Source organism: Plectrocnemia conspersa, unplaced genomic scaffold, assembly GCF_051122295.1.
Source record: "Plectrocnemia conspersa isolate PC_06_02 unplaced genomic scaffold, ASM5112229v1 ptg000011l, whole genome shotgun sequence".
Taxonomy (NCBI): Eukaryota; Metazoa; Arthropoda; class Insecta; order Trichoptera; family Polycentropodidae; genus Plectrocnemia; species Plectrocnemia conspersa.
The window spans coordinates 10,715,249-10,741,747 of NW_028277175.1; the positions used below are offsets into that span (position 1 = coordinate 10,715,249).

General features: G+C 31.9%; 4 protein-coding genes across 6 annotated transcripts; 2 read left to right on the plus strand and 2 right to left on the minus strand.

Moving 5' to 3' along the window:
• Positions 1 to 348: 348 nt before the first annotated feature.
• AMPKalpha (AMP-activated protein kinase alpha subunit) lies at positions 349 to 13,021 on the minus strand. 3 transcript variants are annotated; one of them, XM_088197634.1, is made up of 7 exons: positions 12,347 to 13,021; positions 9,629 to 9,928; positions 9,372 to 9,567; positions 9,153 to 9,303; positions 8,633 to 8,752; positions 8,273 to 8,557; positions 349 to 610 (listed from the first exon to the last, which is right to left on the minus strand). In XM_088197634.1, exons 1-6 carry the CDS (start codon positions 12,899 to 12,901, stop codon positions 8,308 to 8,310), a joined length of 1,572 nt encoding a protein of 523 aa, XP_088053760.1. In that variant the 5' UTR covers positions 12,902 to 13,021; the 3' UTR covers positions 349 to 610; positions 8,273 to 8,307. The 3 variants fall into 3 exon arrangements, with proteins under 3 accessions (XP_088053760.1, XP_088053759.1, XP_088053758.1); XM_088197633.1 differs by lacking the exon at positions 349 to 610 and adding an exon at positions 7,302 to 7,502; XM_088197632.1 differs by lacking the exon at positions 349 to 610 and having other exon boundaries at positions 7,302 to 8,557.
• Positions 1,386 to 7,312, plus strand: kz (putative ATP-dependent RNA helicase kurz). The gene is made up of 14 exons (XM_088197590.1): positions 1,386 to 1,570; positions 1,643 to 1,825; positions 1,891 to 2,086; positions 2,155 to 2,670; positions 2,740 to 2,955; positions 3,020 to 3,261; positions 3,329 to 3,475; positions 4,180 to 4,486; positions 4,547 to 4,766; positions 4,830 to 5,058; positions 5,134 to 5,253; positions 6,020 to 6,254; positions 6,317 to 7,120; positions 7,188 to 7,312. Exons 1-14 carry the CDS (start codon positions 1,496 to 1,498, stop codon positions 7,265 to 7,267), a joined length of 3,570 nt encoding a protein of 1,189 aa, XP_088053716.1. The 5' UTR covers positions 1,386 to 1,495; the 3' UTR covers positions 7,268 to 7,312.
• Positions 13,022 to 17,063: 4,042 nt separating the features above from the next.
• On the minus strand, positions 17,064 to 19,024 carry Uch (Ubiquitin carboxyl-terminal hydrolase). Its single transcript, XM_088196558.1, has one exon. The coding sequence runs from the start codon at positions 17,955 to 17,957 to the stop codon at positions 17,259 to 17,261; it is 699 nt and encodes a 232-aa protein (XP_088052684.1). The 5' UTR covers positions 17,958 to 19,024; the 3' UTR covers positions 17,064 to 17,258.
• A 1,058-nt stretch (positions 19,025 to 20,082) lies between these two features.
• Cdc50 (cell cycle control protein 50A) lies at positions 20,083 to 24,115 on the plus strand. The gene is made up of 9 exons (XM_088196721.1): positions 20,083 to 20,203; positions 20,474 to 20,607; positions 20,678 to 20,889; positions 20,952 to 21,076; positions 22,322 to 22,459; positions 22,532 to 22,623; positions 22,717 to 22,852; positions 22,932 to 23,097; positions 23,159 to 24,115. Exons 1-9 carry the CDS (start codon positions 20,149 to 20,151, stop codon positions 23,202 to 23,204), a joined length of 1,104 nt encoding a protein of 367 aa, XP_088052847.1. The 5' UTR covers positions 20,083 to 20,148; the 3' UTR covers positions 23,205 to 24,115.
• Positions 24,116 to 26,499: the final 2,384 nt, after the last annotated feature.

The following is a 26,499-nucleotide window of genomic DNA, read 5'->3' on the forward strand; positions in this document are numbered from 1 at the left end:
TAATTCATGTTTTAAAAGATGAGCTAAAAAATAAATAAGGATCCTCTTGTTCGCTTACCCAGGCATAGGGTACACACACACAAATGTCTGAGATTAACCTTTTTTATCTCCTACCAACATCCTTAAACGATCAAAAATGTCCGAGGTGACATTTTTTAAAGATTTTTTCCCCCCGAAATGTTTGCAAAAGTAAAAATACCATACAGACTAAGAAAAGACAGAGCTGTAATATAAAGTTGATTACTACAATTCAGTGAGACAAAAAAAGCACAAGGTAAGAGGGCTGAGAAGTTGGGGAAGGGGAATTAATGCCTAAATTCTCCTCTCTTACATATGAAATGTATATAGTACTACTGATAAAAAAATATAATAACTTAAATATTTAAAGTATGGGAGCCGAATTTACATTTGTTATGGCCAAAACTGGTCGGCGCTGGAGTAGCATCGGCGTGACGGTTTTTTCTCTCTCTCTACCGGCAAGCCCGCAAGGGTTCGGACGCGTGCCGTCGCGCGCGCGCCCCTTATAATGTAAACACCGTTAACCGTCAATAAATATACTACTGCAGCGGCTCAATCTGTGTCTCATTGCCATCCGTCACCATCACTGCCCCTAAAAAAGAAATTTTAATATTAGGATTTTTACTAGAAGCTGAAAAGTGTGACTAAGAAACTACATATAAATGTTTTTTCTTAAAAGCTGATAATTTAAATGAAGAAAATGCGTAATGGCGACATATTTATTGTGTAGCATATATGCTTTTAAAATTTTCCCTTAAAAATTATTATTTCATTTTAAGATTTTTTTAACAAGTTACTCCAAGTAAAAACGAATGATGGGGGTGGGTGGAAAGAAAAAAATATCCCACTATATAATGAACTTTCTACCACAATATATTTGGATTAATAATTTATTTATAATATATTGTAATAATTAACTTCAGCATGCAACTATATTTTCAAATATCTTTAAAAGTTGAAAAATGTACTTGGAAGTAACTAATGTGGTTTTCTCGTACTAGAAAAAAAAGTTAGATCATATTTTTCCAAAAGCTAATATTAAGAAAAACATCATTCTGTTTATGTGTTTATATTTTCACTGATTAATAATGATACGTTTTATTTTTACTAAGAAATGAATAATTTGAGTGTTTTATCTTTAATTGAAAGTTGCAGGCAAAACTAATAAAAATAGGACAAAAAGTAATAAATGTTTTCTAAATATAATCAAAAATCATAATTATTGCGTTAAAAATTAAATATAAAAAAATATATATTATATTATTTAATTTAATAAATTTAAAAAGGGGTATTTAATTAGATACTTTACATTTGTTTATCAAATTAATGCAATATTTTATTTGCAATTTATGGTTAGTAAAACTGTTGTTATGACCTTGGTTAATTTTATAACTAAAACATTTGACAGTTCGATACATGTCTTAACAGCATGTCTGTCTAAACATAACCTATGTATATCACCACAATATAGATAAAGATGGGTAAAAAAGGATTTAACTGGAAAGCCAGAGTGGTTCATGAGACTAAGATAGATAACACTGAAACTAATAAAGTAACTGTAAACATATTTCGATCTTTTATTAGATATTGTTATTGCTAATCATGTTTATTATTGTACTAATAGATTCACGTTGAATTACCGACAAAAGAATATGGAGCCGAAGACAGCAGTAATGTTATTGTTTTGCCTTCGAGCAAAAGAGAGACAAAAGTTAAGAAAGAATATACAAATAAAATCAGAATTCTTTCAAAACATCAGAGAAAAAAACTTGAAAAGGTCGTGGATAAGAAGAAGAAAAAAGAAAATGTAAGTTAATACAAAATGTTGTAATGTGGGATCAAATAAATTTAATACATATTTTTTATTTTTAGAGAGCAGCATTGTTAGAAGCTTTAGCAAAAGTACAAATACCAGCTGAAGAGCTACAACAAATGATATCAATATCAACGGTTCAATCAAAGGGACTTAAAAAGAACTTACAGCATGTGGATACAACAGCTTTTGATGCTCCAATAGAAAATACTAGTAGTACAAATGAAGAAGTCAAAAAAATTAAGAGTTTATCTGGTAAAATACTGTTATAATGTATAATTTATTGAAGTATTAGATAAAATAAAACATTTTATGTATTTTAGGTGCTAAGAAACGAAAATTTCTTCTTTCTTTTGAATCTAATAGTGAAAAAAAGAAAGCTAAGCAAGACTTGAATGTTGTCGGATTTGATCCTTCGAGTGAATCTGAAGATGAATCGGTTATAGATTTAAACGATATTGATACAACAAGTGTAATACCTGACGCTGAAAGTGACAATAAGATAGTTGAATGTGTTGAAGTCGATAAAGAAAAATCTGATGATGTTGTAGAAGTATCAGATGATGAAAAAGATATTTCAATTACAAATAAAAAAGAAAGTTTAGATATTGATAAAGTTGTAAGGCAGAAGAGAAATAAAAAAAAGGAAGATAAAGAAGAAATTGTTCCAAATAAAATAAATCAAATAGTGTTGCCGAAAAGGGAGACTACATTTGTGCAAATTGATCGCGATCCAGAATTACAAGTTGCCAGATTAAAGTTACCAATACTTGCCGAAGAACAATCTGTGGTTGAATGTATTAATGAAAATGCTATTGTAATTGTAGCCGGAGAAACTGGTATCAGTTTTATTTAATAGTATTTTAATTATAAATGTTTCAGCTATATTTACTTAATGATCTTTTTAGGAAGCGGTAAGACTACTCAAATACCACAGTTTCTTTACGAAGCCGGTTACGCAAAAGATAAAATGATTGGCATCACTGAACCGAGAAGAGTAGCCGCTGTTGCTATGTCTTCTCGAGTAGCAACCGAAATGTGTTTAACATCACGCGAGGTTTCTTATCTTATGCGATACGAAGGAAACGTTACGGAAGCGACTAAAATTAAGTTCATGACTGACGGTATATATTTCATTAAAAATATTTTTAATACAATTCAGTTTTTGATGATAATATTCATTTTTAGGTGTATTATTAAAAGAAATTGAAAGTGATTTCACTTTATCAAAATATTCGGTAATCATTGTTGATGAAGCACATGAAAGGAGTGTCTTTACTGATATATTGATCGGACTTCTATCTAGGATAGTTCCATTGCGCTGCAAGAGAAAAGATCCTTTACGTTTTATTATCATGTCTGCCACTTTACGTATAGAAGACTTCACCGAAAATAGCAGATTATTTAAATATCCACCACCAGTCATAAATGTAAAACTGATTATAATATTTATATTGAATACACTTATATGTATTTAATTTGAATTTTTGTCATTAGATTGAAGCCCGTCAATTTCCAGTAACGATACATTTCAATAAAAAGACTGAAGAAGATTATTTGAAAGCAGCTTTCTCTAAAGCTATTAAAATACATACTAAATTACCTGAAGGCGGTATATTGATTTTTGTTACCGGTCAACAAGAGGTGCGTATTTATATTTTTATATTTCATACATACATAGATTTGATGGCGACTCTTCAAAAGGAAAACACAAATACAACCTTATTTAGTGAGAAATTACAAAGAAATGAAGCAAATATACTATTTTTTTGTTTGAATCTAGAATAAATACCTTACATACTATGTTTGCATTTTATTATGTGCCTCTTGTGTAGGCCCTGTGTAACGATGAATACAAAATTTGAGCCGTAAGGTAGGTGACTATATTTTTATCAGGATCTTGGAGTACAGTTAGGGTCGGCCCGAGAGGCAAGCTGCACAGGCGATCGCCTGGGGTGCCAAAAAATCAGAATAAAGGTGTAATATTTCCTTCTATCAAAATAAAAAAAGTTTTCAAAGAATGTTGCCAAAAAAACACTACGTAGAGCTAGCAAACGATATTTGGAAACAACTTTTATTTATTTAAGCTTATATGTGCTATAAACTCACCTACTTTTTTATGTTGAACTTGCTTATAAATTATTTCGACAATATATCAATTGCACTAGGGTTCTAAAAACGCTATTTTTATTCATGTTTAAAACTATAACGTATTCAATATAATGCACATTTACATCATAGGATGGTGAGTGTCTATGTTTTGAAAAAAACAACTATGAAAAATTTGATTTTGATTAGTGTAGTTGCTTCAATTTTTTAATGACATATATTCAATTTTCTGATTTTAGGTCAATCTTTTGGTAAAAAAATTGAGACAAGCATTTCCATTCAAGAATAATATTAATAATAATACAAAATCAAAAAAAGATCCAGAAATCAAAAATGAGTCAACAGATGGCGAGAATGAAGAAGATGATGATTTAGATATGATGTTTTCCCTCAAAAAAGTAAAGAAAGTTGCTAAGGAGAAAAAAAGTAAAAATCAAATCTTGTTGCCTAAAATTGATTTGGACGACTTTGATGCCTTAGATGAGGAAGTTAAAGATGATTTGTTAGAAGATAACGACGATCTGGATGGAAGCGGAGATGAAGATGGTATAAAACTGATGTTTTAATGTCGATGAAATGATTTTATATTATATTATATATTGGCAGATTGGGAAGCACTTGCAACAGCAGGGTGTGGAAGTAACGCAGCCGGTCCACTTTGGGTGCTGCCTTTGTATTCGATGCTACCGCCACAAGATCAAGCAAAAGTTTTCGAATCTACTCCAGATGGTTGCCGTGTTTGTGTTATTGCGACTAATGTCGCTGAAACATCGCTCACAATTCCGAATGTAAAATATGTTATTGATACGGGAAAGCAAAAAATAAGGTATAAAAATTGAAAATTATTACGTGTTTAATATGAAGATATCAATATTATATATATTTTTAGGATATATGAAAAAGTAACCGGTGCTAGTGCTATGCGAGTTGTATGGATTTCTCAAGCCAGCGCTCAACAGAGAGCGGGTCGTGCCGGAAGATGTGCTCCTGGTCATTGCTACCGTCTCTACTCTAGTGCTGTTTTTCAACACGACTTTCCAAAAGATAAAGAACCTGAAATCAGAACTCGTCCAATTGACGATCTTTTATTGCAGATGAAGTGCATGGGTATAGATAAGGTTAATAAAAACTTATCCTTTTTATTAGTTATTTACATATTGATATTATTTTATCTGATTTGTCGTTGCTTTCAGGTTATCAATTTTCCGTTTCCTTCTGCTCCAGATATTTTACAATTAAAGACTTCCGAAATGAGATTAGAAATATTAGGAGCCTTAGAAAAATCAATTGCTGCTACTAGAACTAATGAAATGGTAAATATCACATTATAATACAATTCACTTGTGAAAAACAATTAATTTTAGATGATCCGCCTCTCTTTTAATTCTTACTTGTAGTTTCCCAATTTCATACATGAACAACGTCAACTGCTCTTGTGTGTTTGTTTTTTTCACAAACTCATAGTCTTGTGCAAATTATTTCTTAAGACATAATGCAGTGTTTTTACGTATTACTTTTTTTACTTTTTTTTTAGTTAATATTACAATGACGCTTTATTTCTTTTATTCTACTCATTATCTTCCATTTGCTCTTATCGTTTTGCTATTAAAAGGCATTTCCTTGTTTTGTTCTACTTCATGATAATTACTTCAGTACATTACAAAGCTTTGTGGGTAAATCAGCTTTATCCAAATTATTGACACTTTTAGTTATCTCAACTTGAAGGGTTATGTTGCTGGGAGATTTAAAATTTGTGTGGTGAAATTTGTTCCAGCTTGATGATTTATTAGACATGGATTAGACTCCTATGTATTTTTTCATGCATTACCCAGCAACTAAAAAAGCACTATTTTTTGCATTTTTATACTTCTTGAATAATACAAAGAAAGAAAATGTCAGTTACTTGGTTTTTCTTATAAACCAATATTTCAGAGCATTCGGAGTGACATCATTGTGCCAATTTGAAATATTTGATTTAATCATGGTTTTTGCTTACTTTTTCTGTACTGAAAACACAATATGTACAGAAAAATAATATCAACATTCAAATTCAAAAAGTATGTATTGTTTTTTTATCAGCCATTAAAGGTGACTCCATTAGGCAGGGCAATATCAGGCTATCCTGTTCTTCCTCGATATGGAAAAATGTTGGCACTGAGTCATCAACATGATTTGTTTCAATACACAATTTGTATGGTAGCAGCATTGAGCGTACAAGAGGTTTTCATCGGTCCTAAACGTAAATGGATGGCTTTCGGTGAAAATTTATTACTCGGAGATCCGGGAGTGTTGTTAAACATAGTTGGCGCTTCAGGTATATATCTAGAAACATTATTTCGTTTATAAAATTAGGATATCGATCACACTATATTTCAGAACATGCTGCGCTTTCCGGCGAAGATATGGAAAAGTGGTGTGTCTCGCAAGGCGTTCGTTATCGAGCTCTACGTGAAATTAGACTATTGAGAGGTCAACTGGCCGGTACTAAAGGAGTGCCTCCAGCACCGAACAAGCCCCCTGGTGCCTTAGCTAGACCGCTCAGACAAATCCTTTTAGCGGGATTAGGCGATTGCGTTGCTAAAAAAGTACCATTAGACAACATAAAAGATAGTCAAGAAAGACTAAAATTAAAATATGCTTACAATTGTCCCGAGATGGAAGATCCCGTGTTTATCCACTCCGGTTCGGCTCTGAGGAAACATTTACCGGAATGGGTCGTATATCAAGAAATATACGAAGCAGGCGATGGAGAGAATGCGAAGATGGTAATGAGAGGCGTGACTGCGATTGAACCGGAATGGCTACCGATTTACGCGCCTAAACTGTGTAATTTAGGTGAGCCGCTGACGGATCCCTGTCCGAGATACGATAAAAAGAAAGATAAACTGATGTGCCACGTTAATGCATCTTTCGGTCGGAGCGGCTGGCAATTGCCGGTGACTGAAGTAGAGTTTCCTAAGATTGCCGATATTCACCGTTGGTTCGCCGTGTATTTATTGGACGGTGTTGTGATATCAAAGTTGAAGAAGTACACTAAAGATCTGCTTTCTCCGCCCACTACGATGATCAAAAGTTGGGCTAAGTTACAGCCAAGGACGGAAGCGATGTATAGAGCTTTGCTTTTGAAACAAATGTGTTCCAAAAAAGCACTTTTCGACGAATGGAAAGAAAATCCTACATGTAAATATTCTTTAAATTGTCTTTATAGTAATTTTTGAGAATTTTAATGTTTTTTTATCATTCACAGATTTATTGGAGGCTTACAAGAAATGGTTGCCAGTATCAGCTCATGATGAAGTCACATTATTTTGGCCTCCAGTCGAATAGAATGTATAATACATATATAATGAAATATAATTAATTTTAAAACAATTAACAGTTTATTCATACATTAAATAATACACATGTACACGAATCATATAACAAGGTGATACGGATAAAACTTCATCCTCTTATTTGTACACAATGAAAAAGCTTATCTAAAGTTAAGATAATTGAAACGTCCAACGTAAGTGCACTTATTTGAGCGCATCGATCGCTTCATAACAGCGTAAAATCAATGCTGCAACATTTTAAATTTAGAAACATATGGCAAAAATCTCAAAAAACCTAAAGCCGTCACCGTTAACCCGAATAAAAACTACAGACTGACTAGGCGCAAAAAAATTGACGTGAAATCGACCAATATAATAAATATAAACATACATTAATTACAAAATTAGGAGAAAATTATAATACATATTTTTTTATATCATAAATAATCATCTAAAATTAATTTGTCTTTTACTATAATAAAGAATGTTTTTAGTCAAAGCTAAATCAATTTTCCAATAAATAAACTACTATAATATCACTATTGATCATTTATTTGTAATTCTAATCATGGAAGATTATATTAGATAGATTTTAATATGAATCAGTGGCAGTTGGGGTTGGATAGGGGACTATTTTATTAAATAGTTCATTAACTCGTGATAAGTACGTAATTAATACAGTAATTATCAGCACATCCTCGCAAGCTGCCACTGTCGGAGTCAATAGAATACGTTTCTACGGTAAGTTAATATTTTGTCTATATACACATACTATTTAATTACGCATACAATAAACAATATTTAATCTTTTCAAATACTTAAAACAATAATTAAATCAACAATAAGTCATAAAATAAGTATATATAATATATATAAACATTTTTTGGATAAATTTTATTACATAATTATACTGAATTTGATCAAATAATATATTTAAATTGAAATCTAGCTTAATCTGTCAGTCATAAATTTAAATAAATATTTAATGCAAAGACAAACACGTGAAGTAAATAAGTACCGGTAAAATGAGTTGCAGTGAAGAAATATAAATGCCTATCGAGCGAGCTGAATGATTAAAGCGGCGCACATTTCAAAGAACTCCATTGTATGATGTCCGCTGGCTTCGGGAGCGGGCATGTTTGGAGGCTGAGATGCTGGACTCATGGCTATGTCTTCGTTGCTCACTTCGGTTTCTTCGTCAGTCAAAGATTTAAAGTCGAGTAGATAAGACTTATAATCTACCTCGTACAGTTGCAAGGACATTTTCACAAATTTATCTGTAAACTTACTCTTGTCTCTTACTCTGAAATAAATATTATTACACTTTAAAAAATATACTGTAAGTTAAAAAGATATTATTTGAAGTGATTAAACATACCTGACGTGATACGGATTGATTACTTTCCATTCATAATTTAACACTTTCATCGCTCTGTACACTTCCAGCATAATATCGTTTGGTTTGCTTTGTGATCTGATTCCGAGATGCCACTTTGCTCTGAAACAGTATTATAAATGAATTCGCAATATTGAATAAGATCTTAATTCTCATAATAAATAATTCAAGATTTGTATCCATTATTATTTTTTATACTTTGGAAAGCACTTCCTCAAGCTAATAGTAAACTTGAACAATACCCGGAGATTCTATAATTATTAAATTCACCTAATTACGTATAAAGTTAAATGCAAGGAAAATCATTTTCCTATAAAAGCGGGAAATAGTGTGCAAAAATACCAGCAACAGTCAAATGGTTACTAAAATAGAAGTCACTGATTTCAGTCGTGTCTCACTACTGACTTAGTTGTTAATTGGGTTTACCCCATTATAACGCATTGGGCTAAGATCTTTCATGTTGCAACGGAAGATTTGCAATAAATAAATAAAGAAATTAAACCTTTTCACTGGAGTTCCCTTTTGTGTTTTATCTCCTTGAGTCGCCGGTTGAGCTTGTGGAGCCTTCTCTCTAAGCGGAGCGATTCTCTCCGGATGAGGTTTTGATACGGAATCGAGGGAGAAATGCGGCGGAGTCACAGCCGGCGGGCTCGCTAAAATTGAATACGTATTAAAAAAATATTTGCTAATTATGTTTCTAATTCGATTGCAGTTTATATACCTGCTCCATAAAAACCCTTCAATTCCGCTTTAGCTGCCTCGTCGGCGATTCTCTTATTATCGATGACTAGATGATAAGCGATTGCCAATTGATCGTGAGGATCTCCGAGCAATAGAGCATTGTGGACCTCGTTCTCTTTCACGCCGAATTTATCGCAAACTTCGTAAATGGCGTCCATGTCAATTACGCTACTGTCCTATAAATTCATTCAATAGATTAATATTAAACATTAAAATTCCATAATTTAAAATAATTACTTGTTCGACTGGAGAAGGAAACAGATATTCGGATAATTCTTTTTGGAACCATTCGTGCTTTTTAATATCTTCGATGGTCGCTCTCTTCATCGGGTCGACTTGCAGCATCTGACAGAGCATGCTGACAACACTTTTGTTTAAATATTCCGGTATCGGGAATATGCCGGATTTGATCTTCTTAAAGAGAGTAGGAACTTGTTCGTCGTCAAACGGCAACGTTCCGCAGAGTAATGCATATAAGATTACACCGCAGGACCAAATATCGACTTCGGGACCAGCATATAATTTACCGGAAATTACCTGTAATACAAAAAATACTGCCATTAAATAATGTAAAAAAAATCATTATAAAATATGGATTAATAAATTATTGTAGTTGTGGAGAATAACATTTATTGTTCTTCAGACATTCGCTGGCATCTTCCAAATATATTTTAGATGAAGCAATATAATTCATTAGCTTGTATAATTCATAAACTTGACCATTATAACCGTTTGGTTGTCGAGTCTTTTTGGATTACTAATTTAATGTTGATGTATTACATGATAATAAAAATATATGTTTAGAAAAATGGTATATGCTCTTAAAGCAAATACCCAAAAACTCAATAAAAATGTATCTGAACCATTTTTAAATAACCAAGTCTAATCCAGCATTTCTCAATATATCAGATTTCGGCAATGAAAGGGTTAACACTATACAGGGCACTTAAAACACAAGTTTTTTATTACAAATGCTGATTAAGTCGTAATTAATAACTAGACCTTTTCATGTTTGAAAACCGCATTAAGTTAGTTCCAAACAAAAAAGGTCGCATTCAAGAAATTTCAATTGATGACCTCAAAATCAGTATCAGAAATTTTGTGAACATTTCATTGGTTAAGTAAATATATTTTTTTTATAAAAAAAAAGAGCATTAAAATTTATATGTAAATATATTAAAGTGAACATATTTTTTTTCTATTTAATGCTGAAATTAGATGATGCAAAATTTTGCTACACAATGAAAATTGCAGATCGTTTAAGAAATGTTAAAATAGTTTGTCAGATATATTCATTGAATTGAATCTAAAAACAATAACAGTGTCATAAAATGAATTCTTTTTTGGACTAATTTATAGCAGTAAAAATAACTACAGTAGGTTCTCGAGTTACGCGGTATCTACTTACGCGGATTCGTAGTTACGCGGTTAAAAATTTCGAAAATTTAAAATTTGTTATAATATCGATGTTGATATAGATTTGCGCGTAAATTTTTGTTCCTGGTTGATAATGCACCGGGACATCCACCGTGTGATTACGAACATATCAAAATAGAATTTTTGCCCCCAAATACGACCTCTATAATACAACCTATGGATCAAGGTCTAATACAAAGCTTTAAAAATATTACTTAAGGACAACTTTTAGAAATGCCATAAAGGTAACTGAAGGGCAAAACAGTATATCACTCGCACAGTTTTTGAAAGAACACAATATTTATGAAGCTGTTAAAAATATTGGTGTTGCCTGGAATGAAATTGCAGTCTACCATGAAAAACGTTTGGAAGAAGCTTACTCCTCAATTTTTTGAAGGTGTTGAAGACCCCATGCAGAAAGATAACATAATTAATGATCTTGTTGAAATGACAAACCAATTAAATTTAAATCTAAATGAAAATGATTTCATTGAATTGTTAGAAAGTCATAGAGTGGAATTAAACAATGAAGATTTATTAGAACTTGAAGAATATAGAAACAACGGTGGTGATTCGGAAGAGGAAGTCAAAGAAACAAAAGAATTTGAGTACAAAAAATGAAAGAATGCCTCAATTTGATAGACCAAGGAATGGCTGGTTTAAAAGCACAAGATCCCGACATTGATCGGTTTGAGAAAGCTAATAAAGCAGTTCAGGACGCTATTTCCTGTTATAAAAATATCTATTATGAGAAAAAAAGATCTAGTGTACAATCTTCACTGGATAAGTACGGTTTCTTATAAGATAAAAGAAATCCAACACCTAAAGATATTGAAATGGAATGGTATAGACATTATGACATGATATCTTAATGAATATGTATGTATACATATTATTTTTATGTTTCTCATTTTATTTTGTAAAAAGAGTTAAGATTATAATGTATGTAGACATTTTACACATAGAATAAATTTTTATAATGCTTTTATTCTCATTTTAACCTAATGTATACATACAAGAAGACGGCATTTAGTTCCTTTTAAGTATCGTTCGGATGATTGGGGGAATGTATTAATATTTAATACATATCGGATGAATATTCCTCTACTTACGCGATTTTCGACTTACGCGAATTTTTCTGGAACGAATTAACCGCGTAAGTCGAGAACTTACTGTATTGGGTTTTTAATAATTTCAATATTAACACTAAACTAAAATATCTTTTGGTATCTGGTAATTATATCGGCGCCATCGGTCAGAAAGCAGATTGTTACGGACGTCATCTCTGGCTTTTGGATAAACACGCGCATTTAAAATTTTAAAACATTAGGGCTAAAAGCATGTTCATAACTATTGGTTTTTGAACGTGGCGCTGATATAATTAACAAGTACTAATCGTTTTACTATGAACTTGTCTTCGATAAAAATTTTTTTTTGCAGTTATTATCATGGATTGTTGATGCATAGTACAACTTGGTCCAGACGCAGACGTGGCAGATACTAGTAACATAAAAAAGTAAGGATATTTGATAATTTAACCTCCGGTGCAGCATAATTAGGCGACCCGCAAGACGTCCTCAAGAACTCGCCGTCCATCATCATGTTGGAGAGCCCGAAATCGGCAATCTTGACGTGCATGTTATGATCGAGTAGCAAATTTTCCGGTTTTAAATCTCTGTGTACGATCATATGTCTGTGACAATAGTCCACGCCCGATATGATCTGCTGGAAGAACCGCCTGGCCTCGTGCTCTTGCAGCTTGCCGTGCTTCACGATATACTCGAACAGCTCTCCGCCCGATACGTACTCCATGATCATGAAGATGTCCGTGGGCGTGGAGATGACCTGGTAGAGTTTGATAATGTGCGGGTGCCTGAACAGCTTCAAGTTTTGAATCTCGCGCCTGATCTTGCCGACTACGTCGAGCGACTTTATCTTTTGCCGGTTGAGGATTTTGACGGCGACCTTGTGCTTGGTGAGCTGGTGCTCACCGATCTTCACCTTGCCGAACGTGCCTACGCCGAGCGTCGCGCCCAGCGTGTAGTGCCCGATCTTGACGATCGGCTGCACGCCGGCTAAATTCTTGTCCGACATGACGCTTCAAGGGGCGGCGCCCCCTTAAGCGCTCACCAAAACAGATCACACAAACGTCAAAATAACACAATAACAACGCGACTGTCGGCCATGACCCGATTACAATTATTTCACAATATTTTTATTAGGCTTCTTACGATTTATTACAGGGCTGTGAAGTCGTTTAAAATTTTACGGACAAAAAACTATTTCAAAATGAAAGCTACGTCTACATAATTCACCATTATTGACATGCATTGCACAATACATTTTTTTAATAATAAGTAATTTACGATGCGTATTCTGTATATACAAGTACATATGTATGTAGGTAGAGCCGGCGCTAAGACGGGCCCAGGGCAAGAATCAGGTTCGGGGCCCACTCAAAAAAAAAATGTAAAGCTTATTACAAAATAATTTATAAATTTGTGTTTTTTTATTTAGGTTTATAATAAAATAGCATTTTTAGTATTGCACATTTTTCACAACTTTAAATAAAAGACAAAAAAGTACAAAATTCATATTAATTTATCTTCGTAACAAATCGAGGCAGAATTTATTTCATAATATTATTATATAACAGCAAGTTTTATTTTTTAACTCAAAAATATGTGTTATTTATAAAGTTTTCAAGTATATTCAATAAATCAATTATTAAAAATATAATTATGTATTATTAAATAACAATAATCTACAAAAAGTTACTCACAATTCATATTTATGTATATAATATATTCATGTTTGCTCGATTTGGAGTAAAACACGTTAAAAAATTATGAATATTCCAAAACACCACGCTAAAAATACTATAATTATAATCATATTTTTCAAAAACTAATATTTCGATATTTTGTTGTTGAAAATTCAATAAGATGACGACTCAATATGACGGATTGGTTGTGCTAAATTTGACGATCGAAGTAAAAAGATTGTTTTATTTCCACTCGGCACAATCTGAGTAACAAAAGAAATTAGCGCGAAAGAAATAAAAATCATTTTTAATCGATAATTAAAAATCTGCAATAATGAATTTCAAAATATTTTAATACCTAAATAAAATATAGTAATATTATAATGTTCACGTTTTATTTTCCTTAAAAAAAACTATAAATAGAAAAATAATAGTTAACCAGGTAGATAGTGTAAGCCAGTGCTCGGCAAACTTATTAGCTGAAGAGCCAAATATGTACATTACAACGATTAAAAAAAAAATAAGAGCCAAATCTATTTATTAATTTAGCAAACCTTTATTATAATTTTCCAAATCAACACAAAGACGTTCGAATCTAGAGCTCCATATTTCCTTGTTTTTTAAATCTGGTGCGAATGCCCGTGGATATTTGTGCCAGAGCCGCACTTAAGGGGCCAAAGAGCCGCACTTTGCCGACCTCTGGTATAAGCCAAGGAACTCACGAAAAACAGACACTATCTAAACATCTGTTCCATTGACAAGCGTTACAGTTTTTGTCGAGAAAGTCGTTTGACGCGTTTTATTTTCAAAAGACAACTCAAAAATAAAAATAAATATTTAAAAAAAATAAAAATAGCGGAGGGCTCCATAAAGTGCGTCGCCCAAAGCGGTTGCCTCGCTCACTTTGCTATAATGGCGGACCTGTGTATAGGTATAGTTTTGTACAACTATGGTCTGATATTAATAACCTAATAATGACCGAAACAAAGTTATAAGAAATAAAATAATTTTTTGGGTGTTTTTGTGTGACTGAGATAAAATGAACTAGAACTAGTTTTGGGTAACATACATCTTTCAATCTCACTAAACACGGCTTCCGGTCGACCGCGCGGTAACAATGTTTGTATGGATACGGGAACCGTGTTCAATCAACTTAATGTGTTAGAAAATTATAAAAAAAGTCGGAATCGGTCGATTTTTTACGACTCCAACTCCCCATAAAATACCACGATTCCGCGACTTTAATTTCAACTTCACAGCACTGATTTATTACAATAAAAAAATAATTCAGACTTTTTGTGTGCTAATTTCAAAAAGTAAGCTAAGAAAATAATAATAAATTACTTAAAAACAATATTAAATAAATTAAAAATACACTGAATCAAAGAATATCATTTACATAAATTAAAATATAATCACACGGTAAGCAGCTCAGTTAAAAGTATCTTACGAATGTAAAATATATTTTCTTAAAAAAAAATACAAATTGAAAATCCAATTTGCTAGGTAGTAAAATAGCTTGATTTTTTTTATTAAAAGGTTTTATATTTTAAAATAATAAGAAAATATATTACGGTGAAGCAATATTAGCATAACTAACAATTATGTCCAGTCGTAAAATTCAACAATTTTATTTTAATATTTCCGTGCAATCTTCATTGCTTACATTTTCCCGAACCTACTTTATAAGAAGCCATTTTATTATGGAAAAATAATTGGTGTCAACAAATATGTTATTACAATATTCTTATGTCGTTAGTATTTCGTACATCTATATTTTGATATAATTGTTTTAAATTGAGAAAGAGCAGAATTGTATATTTTATGACCACGTATGAAGATTTTTTATAAATATTTTACCCTTCAATGTATATTTAATTCAAAGAAAACTAGTGCAATTGCAAAGGTTGACCATTTACATAAATATATATATATATATATATATATATATATATATATATATATATATATATATATATATATATATATATATATATATATATATATATATATATATATATATATATATATATATATATATATATATATATATATATATATATATATATATATATATATATATATATATATATATATATATATATAATTTTGGTTTATGAAAGTTTAATCGACATACATCTCCGCGGATTATTTAAAAAAACGAAATGGCATTCGACGTGTACATAATATAATATTCCTCCTTTTGGAAACCCTTTCCTCATCGAATAAAATTACCTTAGAATACCTTTTTTTTATTAGCTTCCACCAGCCGTAAACTGAGGTAACCAGACATCCTGCTTTTGGAAACACTGTTCTCCTGAAAATTATGCCGTCTTCAAATAAAAATGTCCGAGACAACTTGCGCCTGGGAGCGAAAATGCTATTTGGCACCCCCTCCAATTTTTCCACAATATAAAAATACGTCCATAATGTGAAAACTTCGAATATCACAAATATTTAAGGTAAATCATAGATAGAAAAAAACAAACGTATTGAATTACGTTAAATATAGTTTCCAAAAATTATCCATAGGCATTGGGAAGTATTTAAGCAGATGGAAGAAATGTTGTACAAAAATATAACATTACAGCAAAATAAATAGCACATAAGCTAGCAAAAGACCAGAAAACAAATACGCTAAGTCAAATTAAGAAAAATGAAATCAATTGTTTTTAATGTTTATTATCAATGCTAAAAAGAGTTAAATTACTAAGCTGGTCTTGTTTCATTGAAGCTCGCAAATGTGTCAAAATAAACTTTAACTTTTTAACTGATCGTTCACAACTTGCAATCGATACAGCAATATTTTTAAGAATCTGTAGTGAAATGGGAAGATTTGTAAATACATCATCTACATATGACACAATAAAAGTAAGAAGATCCAAATGCGTTTTTGGTAATACATACTTCAGCATTTTAGTCTTTGATTTCTGTGAAAAATTTCTTTCCATCTTCCATCAATTTCTTTTCTTTACTTTTAAAGCATGAGTGTATTCTGCGAACACAGATAATAGGTTTTGTCTCAGGTTCACTGTGGACTTTTAAATCCAAAAATTGTAGATTATCAAAATTAATTATTTGAAAACTGTTCTTCAAACGTTCATTTCAGCAATTGCAACGCAAATTTTTGACCTTGAGTCTAATATAAATGTGCCAACAGCAGTAAACAAAACACACACACGGCTATTTTTATTTATTAAAAAAAAACAATATAACAATATATTTTAAGCATTCCAATTTTCGAGCGTATTAAACACACTATCTCAGATGGCGTCTAGTAAATAGTGGAATTTAAATGAGCAATATACATATGAAATGAACTGTTTGTGCGTTACTGTTGGATTAACTATCTGTATTTATGTTAAATCGCAACATAAGTATATGTAAAAGTAATATTGATTATAAAATGTTTAGTAATTTAAGGTTATTATAGTGGAATGGTAGAATTTTAGGGTTTAGGGGTTCGTCGGAATGGAATTCACGTACGCATCGTATTTAAAAGCAAGTTTATTGAATAAAATCGTTTACAAACGTTATACCGAATCATATAAAACATCTCTTTTAAGCTAACGTATCGAGCAGTCGTTGCGACGATTTCGATTTAAAAATAAATTACGCATCACGAATATCATATCAGTCAGTCTGCGTGTAAAAAAAAGATAAGATAAAAAGCGTATGGCACACGAATCAATCGACGCGACGGGAAGCGGCCAGAGCGACGACGGTGAAGTCGACTTCGTCGGGGTCTCTCTGCGTAAACTGGCGACAGACTTTCGCAGCGTCTTCGAGGAGGGTCTCGGGGGTGCTGGGTCCGTGGTCGACGGGGAACAGCTTGCGACCGTCCAGCTCGTACAGGCGACCGTCGCAGTGGACGAAGCAAACGAAGTGGTGAACGACGGGCTCGTCGGCTCCGGGGGCCGCGGACTGGCCCTCGTTGGCCAGTTCGGCGTGGGCCGAGGCCACACCTTGACATTCGGCCAGCAGGTCGCCCCTGACGGAGGGCGTGGCGTCGGCGCCTTCGATCAAAAACTGCCTGAAGCGAGGCTCGGTCGGCTGAAGGGAGCCGGCGTTGTTAGCGACGGCGTGAACCAGGGCCACGGTGCCGCAGGCGTTCTGCACCTTCTGCTCCAAGAAGAAAAGCCCGCGGGGGACGGCGGGGGCGGGGTTCTCTTTGAAGCGCTTCTCTTCCTCGCGCTTGTGGGCTTCGTACCTCTCGGAGCAGGGGAAGAGGAGGAGCACGGCGAGCACCGGCTTCGGCACCCACGACAGCTGCTCCTCGTCGAGACCCAGCACGTCGACCAGGCTGTAGCCCTCGACGGCGCCCACGCGCCCCAGGAACTTGTTCATCACATCGGGATTCGCCTCCAAAGGCACCCACGACTCCATCTTCGGGCCGGCCGGCAGGAGCTAGGTTTCAAAATTGCACGTCAGTGTTGCCAGCCGCAATGCGCCGACTCGCTTCGGCCATGTACCTGCGCGAGCGATCCATATTTTTTTATTACAATACGTGACTTGACAGGTTTCCCCAATGCGTCATCGTAAGGTTGCCAGCAGGTCTCTTTCAATATAAAATTTTCTAGTTTATTCTTAACATCGTTCGGTCTGATTTCAAACTAAAATTCTCGAAATCTGTAAACAGAAGGTTAAAACACAGTTCTTATCAAATTAATAAACATGTTTTATAAGGTAACTGTGTACAATTAGTTTCATAACGGAATTATATAAAATTAATTATCATACTTTAAAATACGGCCTCAAAGTAAAGTTATACACGTCAGAGCTCTCAAACACGCGCTTCTCAAATAAGTTCTCATTTTTGTTTTCAGAATATGCACATACAAATGGGGTTAAATTGTTTAATTGCAGTGTTGGAGTCTTGTTGGTTAGTCTACTTGTTTTATATAGCTGAACCACCTCTAGAAAAATATCCTCTATGCGGACTTGCATAAGATATAAGAATATTTACTGCGTGTCTTCGTTTCGTGGGATATGAGCGCTCACATAGCGCCTTTTGATGCTACCTACCAAGCTTAGAAATAAAATAAAAATTGAAAAGAGAAAGGGAGCGTAAAAATAGTCGTTATGAAACAGATTATTTGTATACAAACAATAAAAATAAAATTCAGTGCATTGTTTGCATGTAAATTTTTGCAGTGCCTAAAGAGTACAACGCGAAACAATACTATACTTCATTTCACAGTGTAACAATTGATATTTATAACAGAAATGCAAAATAAAATTATTGCATAATATAAGAAGAAACTGATGCAGGAAAAACATATTTTTCAAGATAGTTATCCCCACAGAAAGATCTAGCTTTGTTGCTTCGTACAATGTAACTTTTTAGCTAGCGAAAGCAAAAAAAAAAATTAGTGATGGTCATTGGCGGCTGGTGACAATAAAAGCAGACAAATCATAATATGTTTTTTTAATAAAAAAAGATACTGAAAAAAACAAAGTTACAATCAAGACTAAGAGAATAAATAACATATAAATCCAGAAAAAATACAAAATACAGTTTCAGACAAAAATCATAAAAATACATAAATACTTTTTAATTGCTATAAGATTTTTCTGAGAAATGCTACCATTTATAGTTTAATTATTTTTATTAATTTTAAACGAGCTACCTTTGTATAGTAAATACTGTTTTAGATCACTAATACACTTTCCGAGATAGATTCAAACTCATTATTAATTCATTAAAATTGATTATCATTCTTTGCCTATATACAATATTTTTAGTCTCTTGTCTTTACCTATTGCAGTAGTACGTAATGGTAAATGGACAATTGCTCTCAGGATAATTGCTCTCACGGGCAATTGATCTCGTTTTTTTTTATTAATTTGCTGTATATTCATCAGGAGTATAAATTTCTAACTAATTAAGCGTGTCAGAATTCAAACAACGACAATCGGGATTTAAAAATTAAAAAAAATATATTTTAAATCGAAGTTTCGCGTATTATATTGTATAAACATAGTCACATATTTTTAACTTCAGTTAATTACTAAGCTAGTCTCAAGTAAATGTTTGTTTGCCGCATAGGCGACTAGAATTTCACCAAAATAGACATTCGAAAGACCACTATGATATAAACATAAATACTTTATTGGCGAATGGTTTGTGTGGCACTTGTTCGCAAATATGTGCGAATTTAACTTTTCTTGCTTAAATGTGTGTATCTTTTGATACGTTGCAAGTATTTTAAGGATTTTTAAAGGCATATTAATAATATATCATATTATTTACATTCGTAAAATTGTTCGTTTCGATATATTTTAGTAAAGATAATTAATTTTAAAATCCATAAATTAAGATATGTTTAATTTAATTGTTATTTGTATTGAAGCACAAGTAAAAAGCCTCTACAGTAAGAAGTACACACAGTAAGATTTTTTCAAGGTTAAAAGGTAGTACGATAAAATGTACACAGAGAAAAGGATATGGTGAAATGACTGTGAATCATATATAATATGTATATGAAATGTCACAGCAGGGCGAAAAGTCGCGAATCGATTGCCTAGTAAGGAGTGACAGTCGTTTGACGTTTGCGGCTGCGCCTCGGGCTCCGAGATGTCGTCACCGACGGATCCTTCGGAGTCCACCCTTAAGTCCAAGAGACCTTCAGGTGAGCCTCTTCACCATTAGAATATTTGAATATCATAATAATACATTTGTATATATATATGTCTATATACATTGGTTCGTTCTTTATTAAGTTCACGGTCGAGTTCCGTTTCGTTTATTCTTCCCCTTATCGATCGATTTCGCTTAACGCACCCATCGTGTCTTATGAATTACGTAATTGGAAATGTTGCCCTTTTACGAATTGTGCTGAATATCGATGATTCATATTATGAGACCATATTGTTACTCGATTGGTGCGATCACATTACAGATTCAGCTTTCAAGCAGCAACGCTTGCCAGCATGGCAACCGATATTAACTGCGGGGACAGTTTTGCCGACGTTTCTAGTCATCGGCATAGCGTTCATACCGGTCGGTATTGGATTGTTATATTTTTCCGATGAGGTAAACTATTTTTCAGACTTATGTTTTAAATTCATATCTTATTGAGATTTAATTCAATGTTGGTTTTTAGGTGAAAGAGCACATTATCGATTACACGATGTGTAATTCGACGATTTCGACACAGAATGGAAAACCTTGTGCGGAAGTCATTATGGAACCGAATGCTCCCGAATGCACTTGCAAAATAAAATTCGAACTCGAAGAAGATTTTAATGGCGACGTGTACATTTATTATGGCCTCTCAAACTATTATCAAAATCACAGGCGATATGTAAAATCAAGGTGATTAATCGATATTTATTCTTTCTATAAATTATAGAATGCTTAATAATCTTTTTTTGTAGAGATGACAGCCAATTGCTCGGTCAACTGTCCCCCAATCCGTCTGGTGATTGTGAACCGTTTGCTTACGATACTAATCGTAAACAAATAGCCCCTTGCGGTGCTATAGCCAATTCTATGTTCAACGGTTTGAATTTATATATATTTTAAAGTACCAAAAAAATAATATGTAAATATATACTCTGAAATTAGCTTTCACCAAAAAGTCTTAAAGTTGTTAAAAGCTCTGATATTACAAAATCGAAATTTTACAGTCGAGTATAAAACTGTTTACCCCTCCTTTCCTGAGCCACATATAAGGGTGTCCATATTTATTTATTTTTTCAAATATTTTGCAAATACTCACTAGTAAAATCACATAAGAACGTTTATATTATTACTCGATCATCACCAAGAGTAATTTTATCATTAACCTTATTTATTGCATCCATTTAGAATTTTTTTCTAAAAAATCTGAACTGATGATTGATTATAAGCGACAGACTAAAATTTGTCTTGTTGATAACCTAATTAATAAAACACAATAATACTCTAACTAAATTGTGAACGATTTGACATAATAATTTTTATAAATACTTTCATCGCGAAAGCTGATGGTCAATAGGCTATCTAAATAAAAACAATATAGACATACCTTAAAATAAATCCAAGAAATTTAACCAAGGATTGCGGGTATATCTTAAATTCCTATAATTTCGAGAAGTGATCTGTTTTTTGCACGCTATAAATTTTCAGTGGAGGTTTACTGTTTTGTACATTTAACCCTTTCAGATATTTTTGCGTGCCATTTCGAAATTTATTTAAATTCTATTCATGCCATATTTTTAAAAATATTATGGTTCGATAAATTCAAGTGATTTACGTCCTTAAATTATACTAAATAACCATATTATTACGCTCAAAGGTTTATGGCACTTAGGTGCCCAATGTGTACTGGCGATTTTCTTGATGACTTCTATAGAAGCCAAGGGATAAATAAATACACGTATAATACATGATATTTTATTTGATTGAGAGGTTTTTACAGATCAAATATATTCAACTTGCAAAATTTATATTTTCTACTTTAAAAATTCAAATATAAAGAACAAAACTCAACTTTAAATGAATGAAATATGACTACATCATAATCAATAATAAAAATGGGATTAAATTAATTTTTATAATATTTTGTCAGAGCAAAAGTGTAAAAAAAATACTGTTACTAATTTAAAAAAAATTATTCTATTATTTCGGAAATTTTTTTACAGTATAAATGTTGTATAAAAATTTGTGTACAACATAGGTTGACTGTATTTTTTTGGTTCTTCTTATACAATACGTACAATATAATTAGAATAAAATTAAAAAGGAAACTGTTACTAAATTGTAGATGAATTTGAAGTATTTTCAAATATAAGCAAAAAGGAATCACCGTTGACACTTTTGGATTATGGAATTGCTTGGCCATCCGATAAACATTTCAAATTCAAAAATCCACCAATTCCAAAGGGCGGCACTTTAGAAAGTGGTATTGTATAATTTCCTATAATTATTTATGATTTATATGATCTATTCAATTTATTGCATTAAAAAAATATAGTTTTCAAGAATTTTTCGAAACCTACCGCTTGGAAAAAAAATATTTGGGAGTTAAACAAAGACAAAGAAAATGTAGATAATAACGGTTTTCAGGTAATATACATACATATATTATATAAGTAAATGTGTTTCTTAAGAGTTATTCGTTGATATGTTTATATTTTTTTTATTATCGAATTTATTTAGAACGAAGATTTAATTGTTTGGATGAGAACTGCTGCATTGCCCACATTTAGAAAACTATATCGTCGTGTTGATCACACTCAACAGAATTTCGCCGGTGGTTTAATGAAAGGAAGTTACTCAGTTGTAATAAAATACAGTGAGTTTGTAATATGGTTAATAATGCCCAAAAATACATGCAAATTCCAAATTAAGTAACAATTTATTATTTCTTTTAGACTATCCTGTGACTGCCTTTGAAGGAACAAAATCTTTCATAATCTCCACGACTTCGCTACTGGGTGGTAAAAATCCATTTTTGGGAGTTGCGTACATTGTCGTAGGATGTATTTGTCTCGTGCTAGGAATTGCCTTACTAGTGATACATGTGAAGTGTAGCAAAAGGTAAATTTGTTAATTGTAACAATTTACAAATTAAAATTATAACATGATTTATATTTTTTAGGACAACCGAGATGATAAATGTCAATCCGCGCACTCCGTATTCATAGACTTCTTTGTCCATATAATTAATCCATAAGAATGTAATAAATTAAAGGATTCGCATTTTTAACTTGATCTCAATTTTGCATTGTGTACGTTACATAATTTTTGTTTTCAAAGTTTTGTTTGTTTCTATACTAGGTAAGTTTAAAAAAATGCCTTACGAAAAATATGTATTGTAATAAATATATTAATGTAGATCAAGTCTAATTAATAGTCATATCCATTTAAATTAGACATAATCGGACCTAAAGTGTTCCTATATTTTGAAAAATTTTATAAAACCATTTTCGGCAATATGTAGTTCATATTTTTGACTTGTTTTTAGTTTTCAGTGATTATTTTTTTATATTTAGTTATTAAAACACTGCTACAATTTTTTTTAAAAAGAAAGTATTATTTGCCTATAAGGATTAATAAACGTTAAATAATTATAATTATACTAAATTTATCAAATCACTTATTCATTAGTTTAGATTTCACTTAATAATTGTTAGTTATATTTTTAATATTAATTCTACGTAGCTTTAAACAGTTTAAATTGCATCAGATAATTGTTAGAAGTTGAGTGTTTTAAATGTTTATTTGAAGTATCCTTTTCAGGTGGGTGTGCAATGAAAGGGGAAGTGTATTAATCGCAATTAAAACTCGCAGTGTGTCAATATATTTATTAGTTTAAATTTATTTTATAAAAATGGCTGTGTAAGGTTATTATAACGTTTTAGAGTAAAAAATATAATTTTGTTACATTAATTTGAACTCTACTACGACTTAATAAAACTTCATATAAATATAAATATTTTTGTTGAAACATTGCATACAAAACTATTTATTTTGTTTTTATAAGATGAAATATTTTATGACTACTATACTTATGTATTATATTATATATTAAATAAAATTTCAACGTTACCATTAATTGATTTTATCAATTTTAATCACAAGCAATGTATGGTGCATTGATAAGTCATTGACATTTATGTACATGATTTTTCATACGCATATATAAATACGATAATCCAAATGAACTATATTTATAACTAGTAATAATGGTTATTTGCATATTATATTTATCGTTGAATTTAGATGCCAAATATAATAACACTAGGCATGGTAATTATGTAAAAAAATATATGTACAAAAAAAACTCATAACATAGATCATTATCATTAAAACACTATAAGATATTTTAATTACTATATATTTGAAAATTGTTACATTTTGCCAATTACTATTACTCTGAATGTATTATTAATTTTATTTTATCATAATGATAGTTACTCGACTAGGAATTGATTAATGGTAATGAGGAGTAAGCGGCACTTTGGTCGCGTGGAATAAATATTTTCATCAAGTTTAATTACCACTTATGGAATGTCAGTGCTAAACTACTTTTTTATTGATCTATGCACAGTAAAATCATTGAAGATAATATATTCTTTAATTACGGAAAAATGTCATAGTTTTTTTTAAATGAGAAATTAGAGTGAATTGGTTCTTGTCAGAAAATATAACAAAAATATTAACTTAAATGTCCTAAACATCGACATTATGTGGTCTTTAGGTTATTAAAGAAGAATATATTGGCAGTAAATGCAAAAACCTAAAAAAAATCCTATGCGCGGCTTATATAAACTCGCCCATATAAAAATAGTGCGCCTGTAAGCTTTGGCAGGGACGTCATTTCAGCTTTTCCTTGGGGGTAAAAGTTGGCCAGGTAGTGATAATTTTTTTTATTTCCATTAAATTAAATGACGATTTCTGGCGAAATTCAAGGGGGTCCCGGTTTAGTCAAAATCGTGCCGTCGCAGTGGAAACACTTTGTAAAACAATATTACGACTTAAAATAAGTGAGAATCTAATGAAGAATATACAAACCGAACATTGTTACCGAGCATTCCCACTGCAACGACGCCAACATAATTTTATTAATTTTGACGTGAATTTTTGACTTCTGAGAATTATTTTTGCGCCCTCCTATTGACCAAAATTCGATTTGAATACATTTCCACCAATACTTTTATATCAAGTCTGTAGTAATATCGGTAAGAATAACTATCATATTTTTAAAACAACAAAATACAAATTAACTCAAAGAGTTGAGTTGAGATAATTTGTATTTTGGACTTGACCTAATGAAAATTTCATTAGGTCAAGCTGGGTTTAGTTAATTCGTGTAGGTTAGGTTTTGGTTTAAACAGCAATCGTCAAATTGAGTTTCATAGATATCTTATAACAGCATATAACTTTACTAGCGCCTCAGTTAAATTATCTGTGAACTGTGATATTTATACTGAGCTAAGTAAAATGTAGGAAAACCTAATTTGCGATGATCAATCGGAATTATAATTATATAAGAAACAGTAATTTTGATCTCCCAGACACGATATAAATTAAACAACAATGGGATTCAAATGGTATTCCAATACAGGTCTTTTAGATATTAGTCATCGACTATACCATTGGTCTATCGTACTGGTTGTTTTATTTAATAAATGAATACAGATTTTACTCGCCTGTCAAATCATGCAACACAATTTTGCTCGAGACCTTTTTTTAGGTCAAATATTGATTTTACCAAATATTTGGGTCATTAACCTGTTTTACAAGTCATATTAGAAATCTTCCAAAGAGCCTGAACCCTATAGTCTCCGATATTCTGAAGAATCTTTGTAGTTTTGTCAACTATGTATTTAGTTGGTTTTAACTTTTAAAGAGCATCTCTATCTATCTTTAGTATTGTATAATATAATCTCTGATTCCAAATAATATATGCTGATAGATTGTGATCAGTGCTATTTCATTTATAAAGTTGCGTGTTCCTATTATTTATTCGGTTTACGTTTTGTTTGAAATGATTTTAAAATGTTTTTCCCGAAAATCTATTAATTTTGTGTTGTGGTAATCTTCCAAGATTACGATATGTGAAATTAAGTCGAATATGGTCAACGACAACGACAACATATATTTTTAAACAATATTTAATTAATGGTATTTGCTATAACATACCGTTTAAATTCGACGCCATCTTCGACCTTGCAAGGTTAGGGCGTCTGAGCATTGAAAAACTCGTTTGCTTTAATACAGTAATACTTAACGAAATAGTAATTGTTAATCAAAAATGTGTAGCAGAGCAGAGGTAGTGACCCTCACCTTATAGTCTCTAGTCGGAGTGATTTTAATTTATTTTTAGATAATATAGACACGTAACACGAATAAATCGATACATATTCGACATTAAAATTTTCATGAGCAATCAATTATCGGAAACGACTACATATTTCAAGAGCATATTCAAATTTT

What these genes read in the sequence shown, in the direction of transcription:
- kz (XM_088197590.1), top strand. Translation starts at nt 1,496, where the DNA reads ATGGGTAAAAAAGGATTTAACTGGAAAGCCAGAGTGGTTCATGAGACT. An exon ending in TGGAAGCGGAGATGAAGATG is followed by an intron (nt 4,487 to 4,546) that starts GTATAAAACTGA and finishes ATATATTGGCAG; the next exon opens with ATTGGGAAGCACTTGCAACA. An exon ending in ATGGAAAGAAAATCCTACAT is followed by an intron (nt 7,121 to 7,187) that starts GTAAATATTCTT and finishes TATCATTCACAG; the next exon opens with ATTTATTGGAGGCTTACAAG.
- AMPKalpha (XM_088197634.1), bottom strand. Translation starts at nt 12,901, where the DNA reads ATGTCGGACAAGAATTTAGCCGGCGTGCAGCCGATCGTCAAGATCGGG. An exon ending in TTCCTTCTCCAGTCGAACAA is followed by an intron (nt 9,568 to 9,628) that starts GTAATTATTTTA and finishes ATGAATTTATAG; the next exon opens with GACAGTAGCGTAATTGACAT. An exon ending in GAAGGGTTTTTATGGAGCAG is followed by an intron (nt 9,304 to 9,371) that starts GTATATAAACTG and finishes ATTCAATTTTAG; the next exon opens with CGAGCCCGCCGGCTGTGACT.
- Uch (XM_088196558.1), bottom strand. Translation starts at nt 17,957, where the DNA reads ATGGAGTCGTGGGTGCCTTTGGAGGCGAATCCCGATGTGATGAACAAG.
- Cdc50 (XM_088196721.1), top strand. Translation starts at nt 20,149, where the DNA reads ATGTCGTCACCGACGGATCCTTCGGAGTCCACCCTTAAGTCCAAGAGA. An exon ending in TGTTATATTTTTCCGATGAG is followed by an intron (nt 20,608 to 20,677) that starts GTAAACTATTTT and finishes GTTGGTTTTTAG; the next exon opens with GTGAAAGAGCACATTATCGA. An exon ending in CTCAGTTGTAATAAAATACA is followed by an intron (nt 22,853 to 22,931) that starts GTGAGTTTGTAA and finishes TATTTCTTTTAG; the next exon opens with ACTATCCTGTGACTGCCTTT.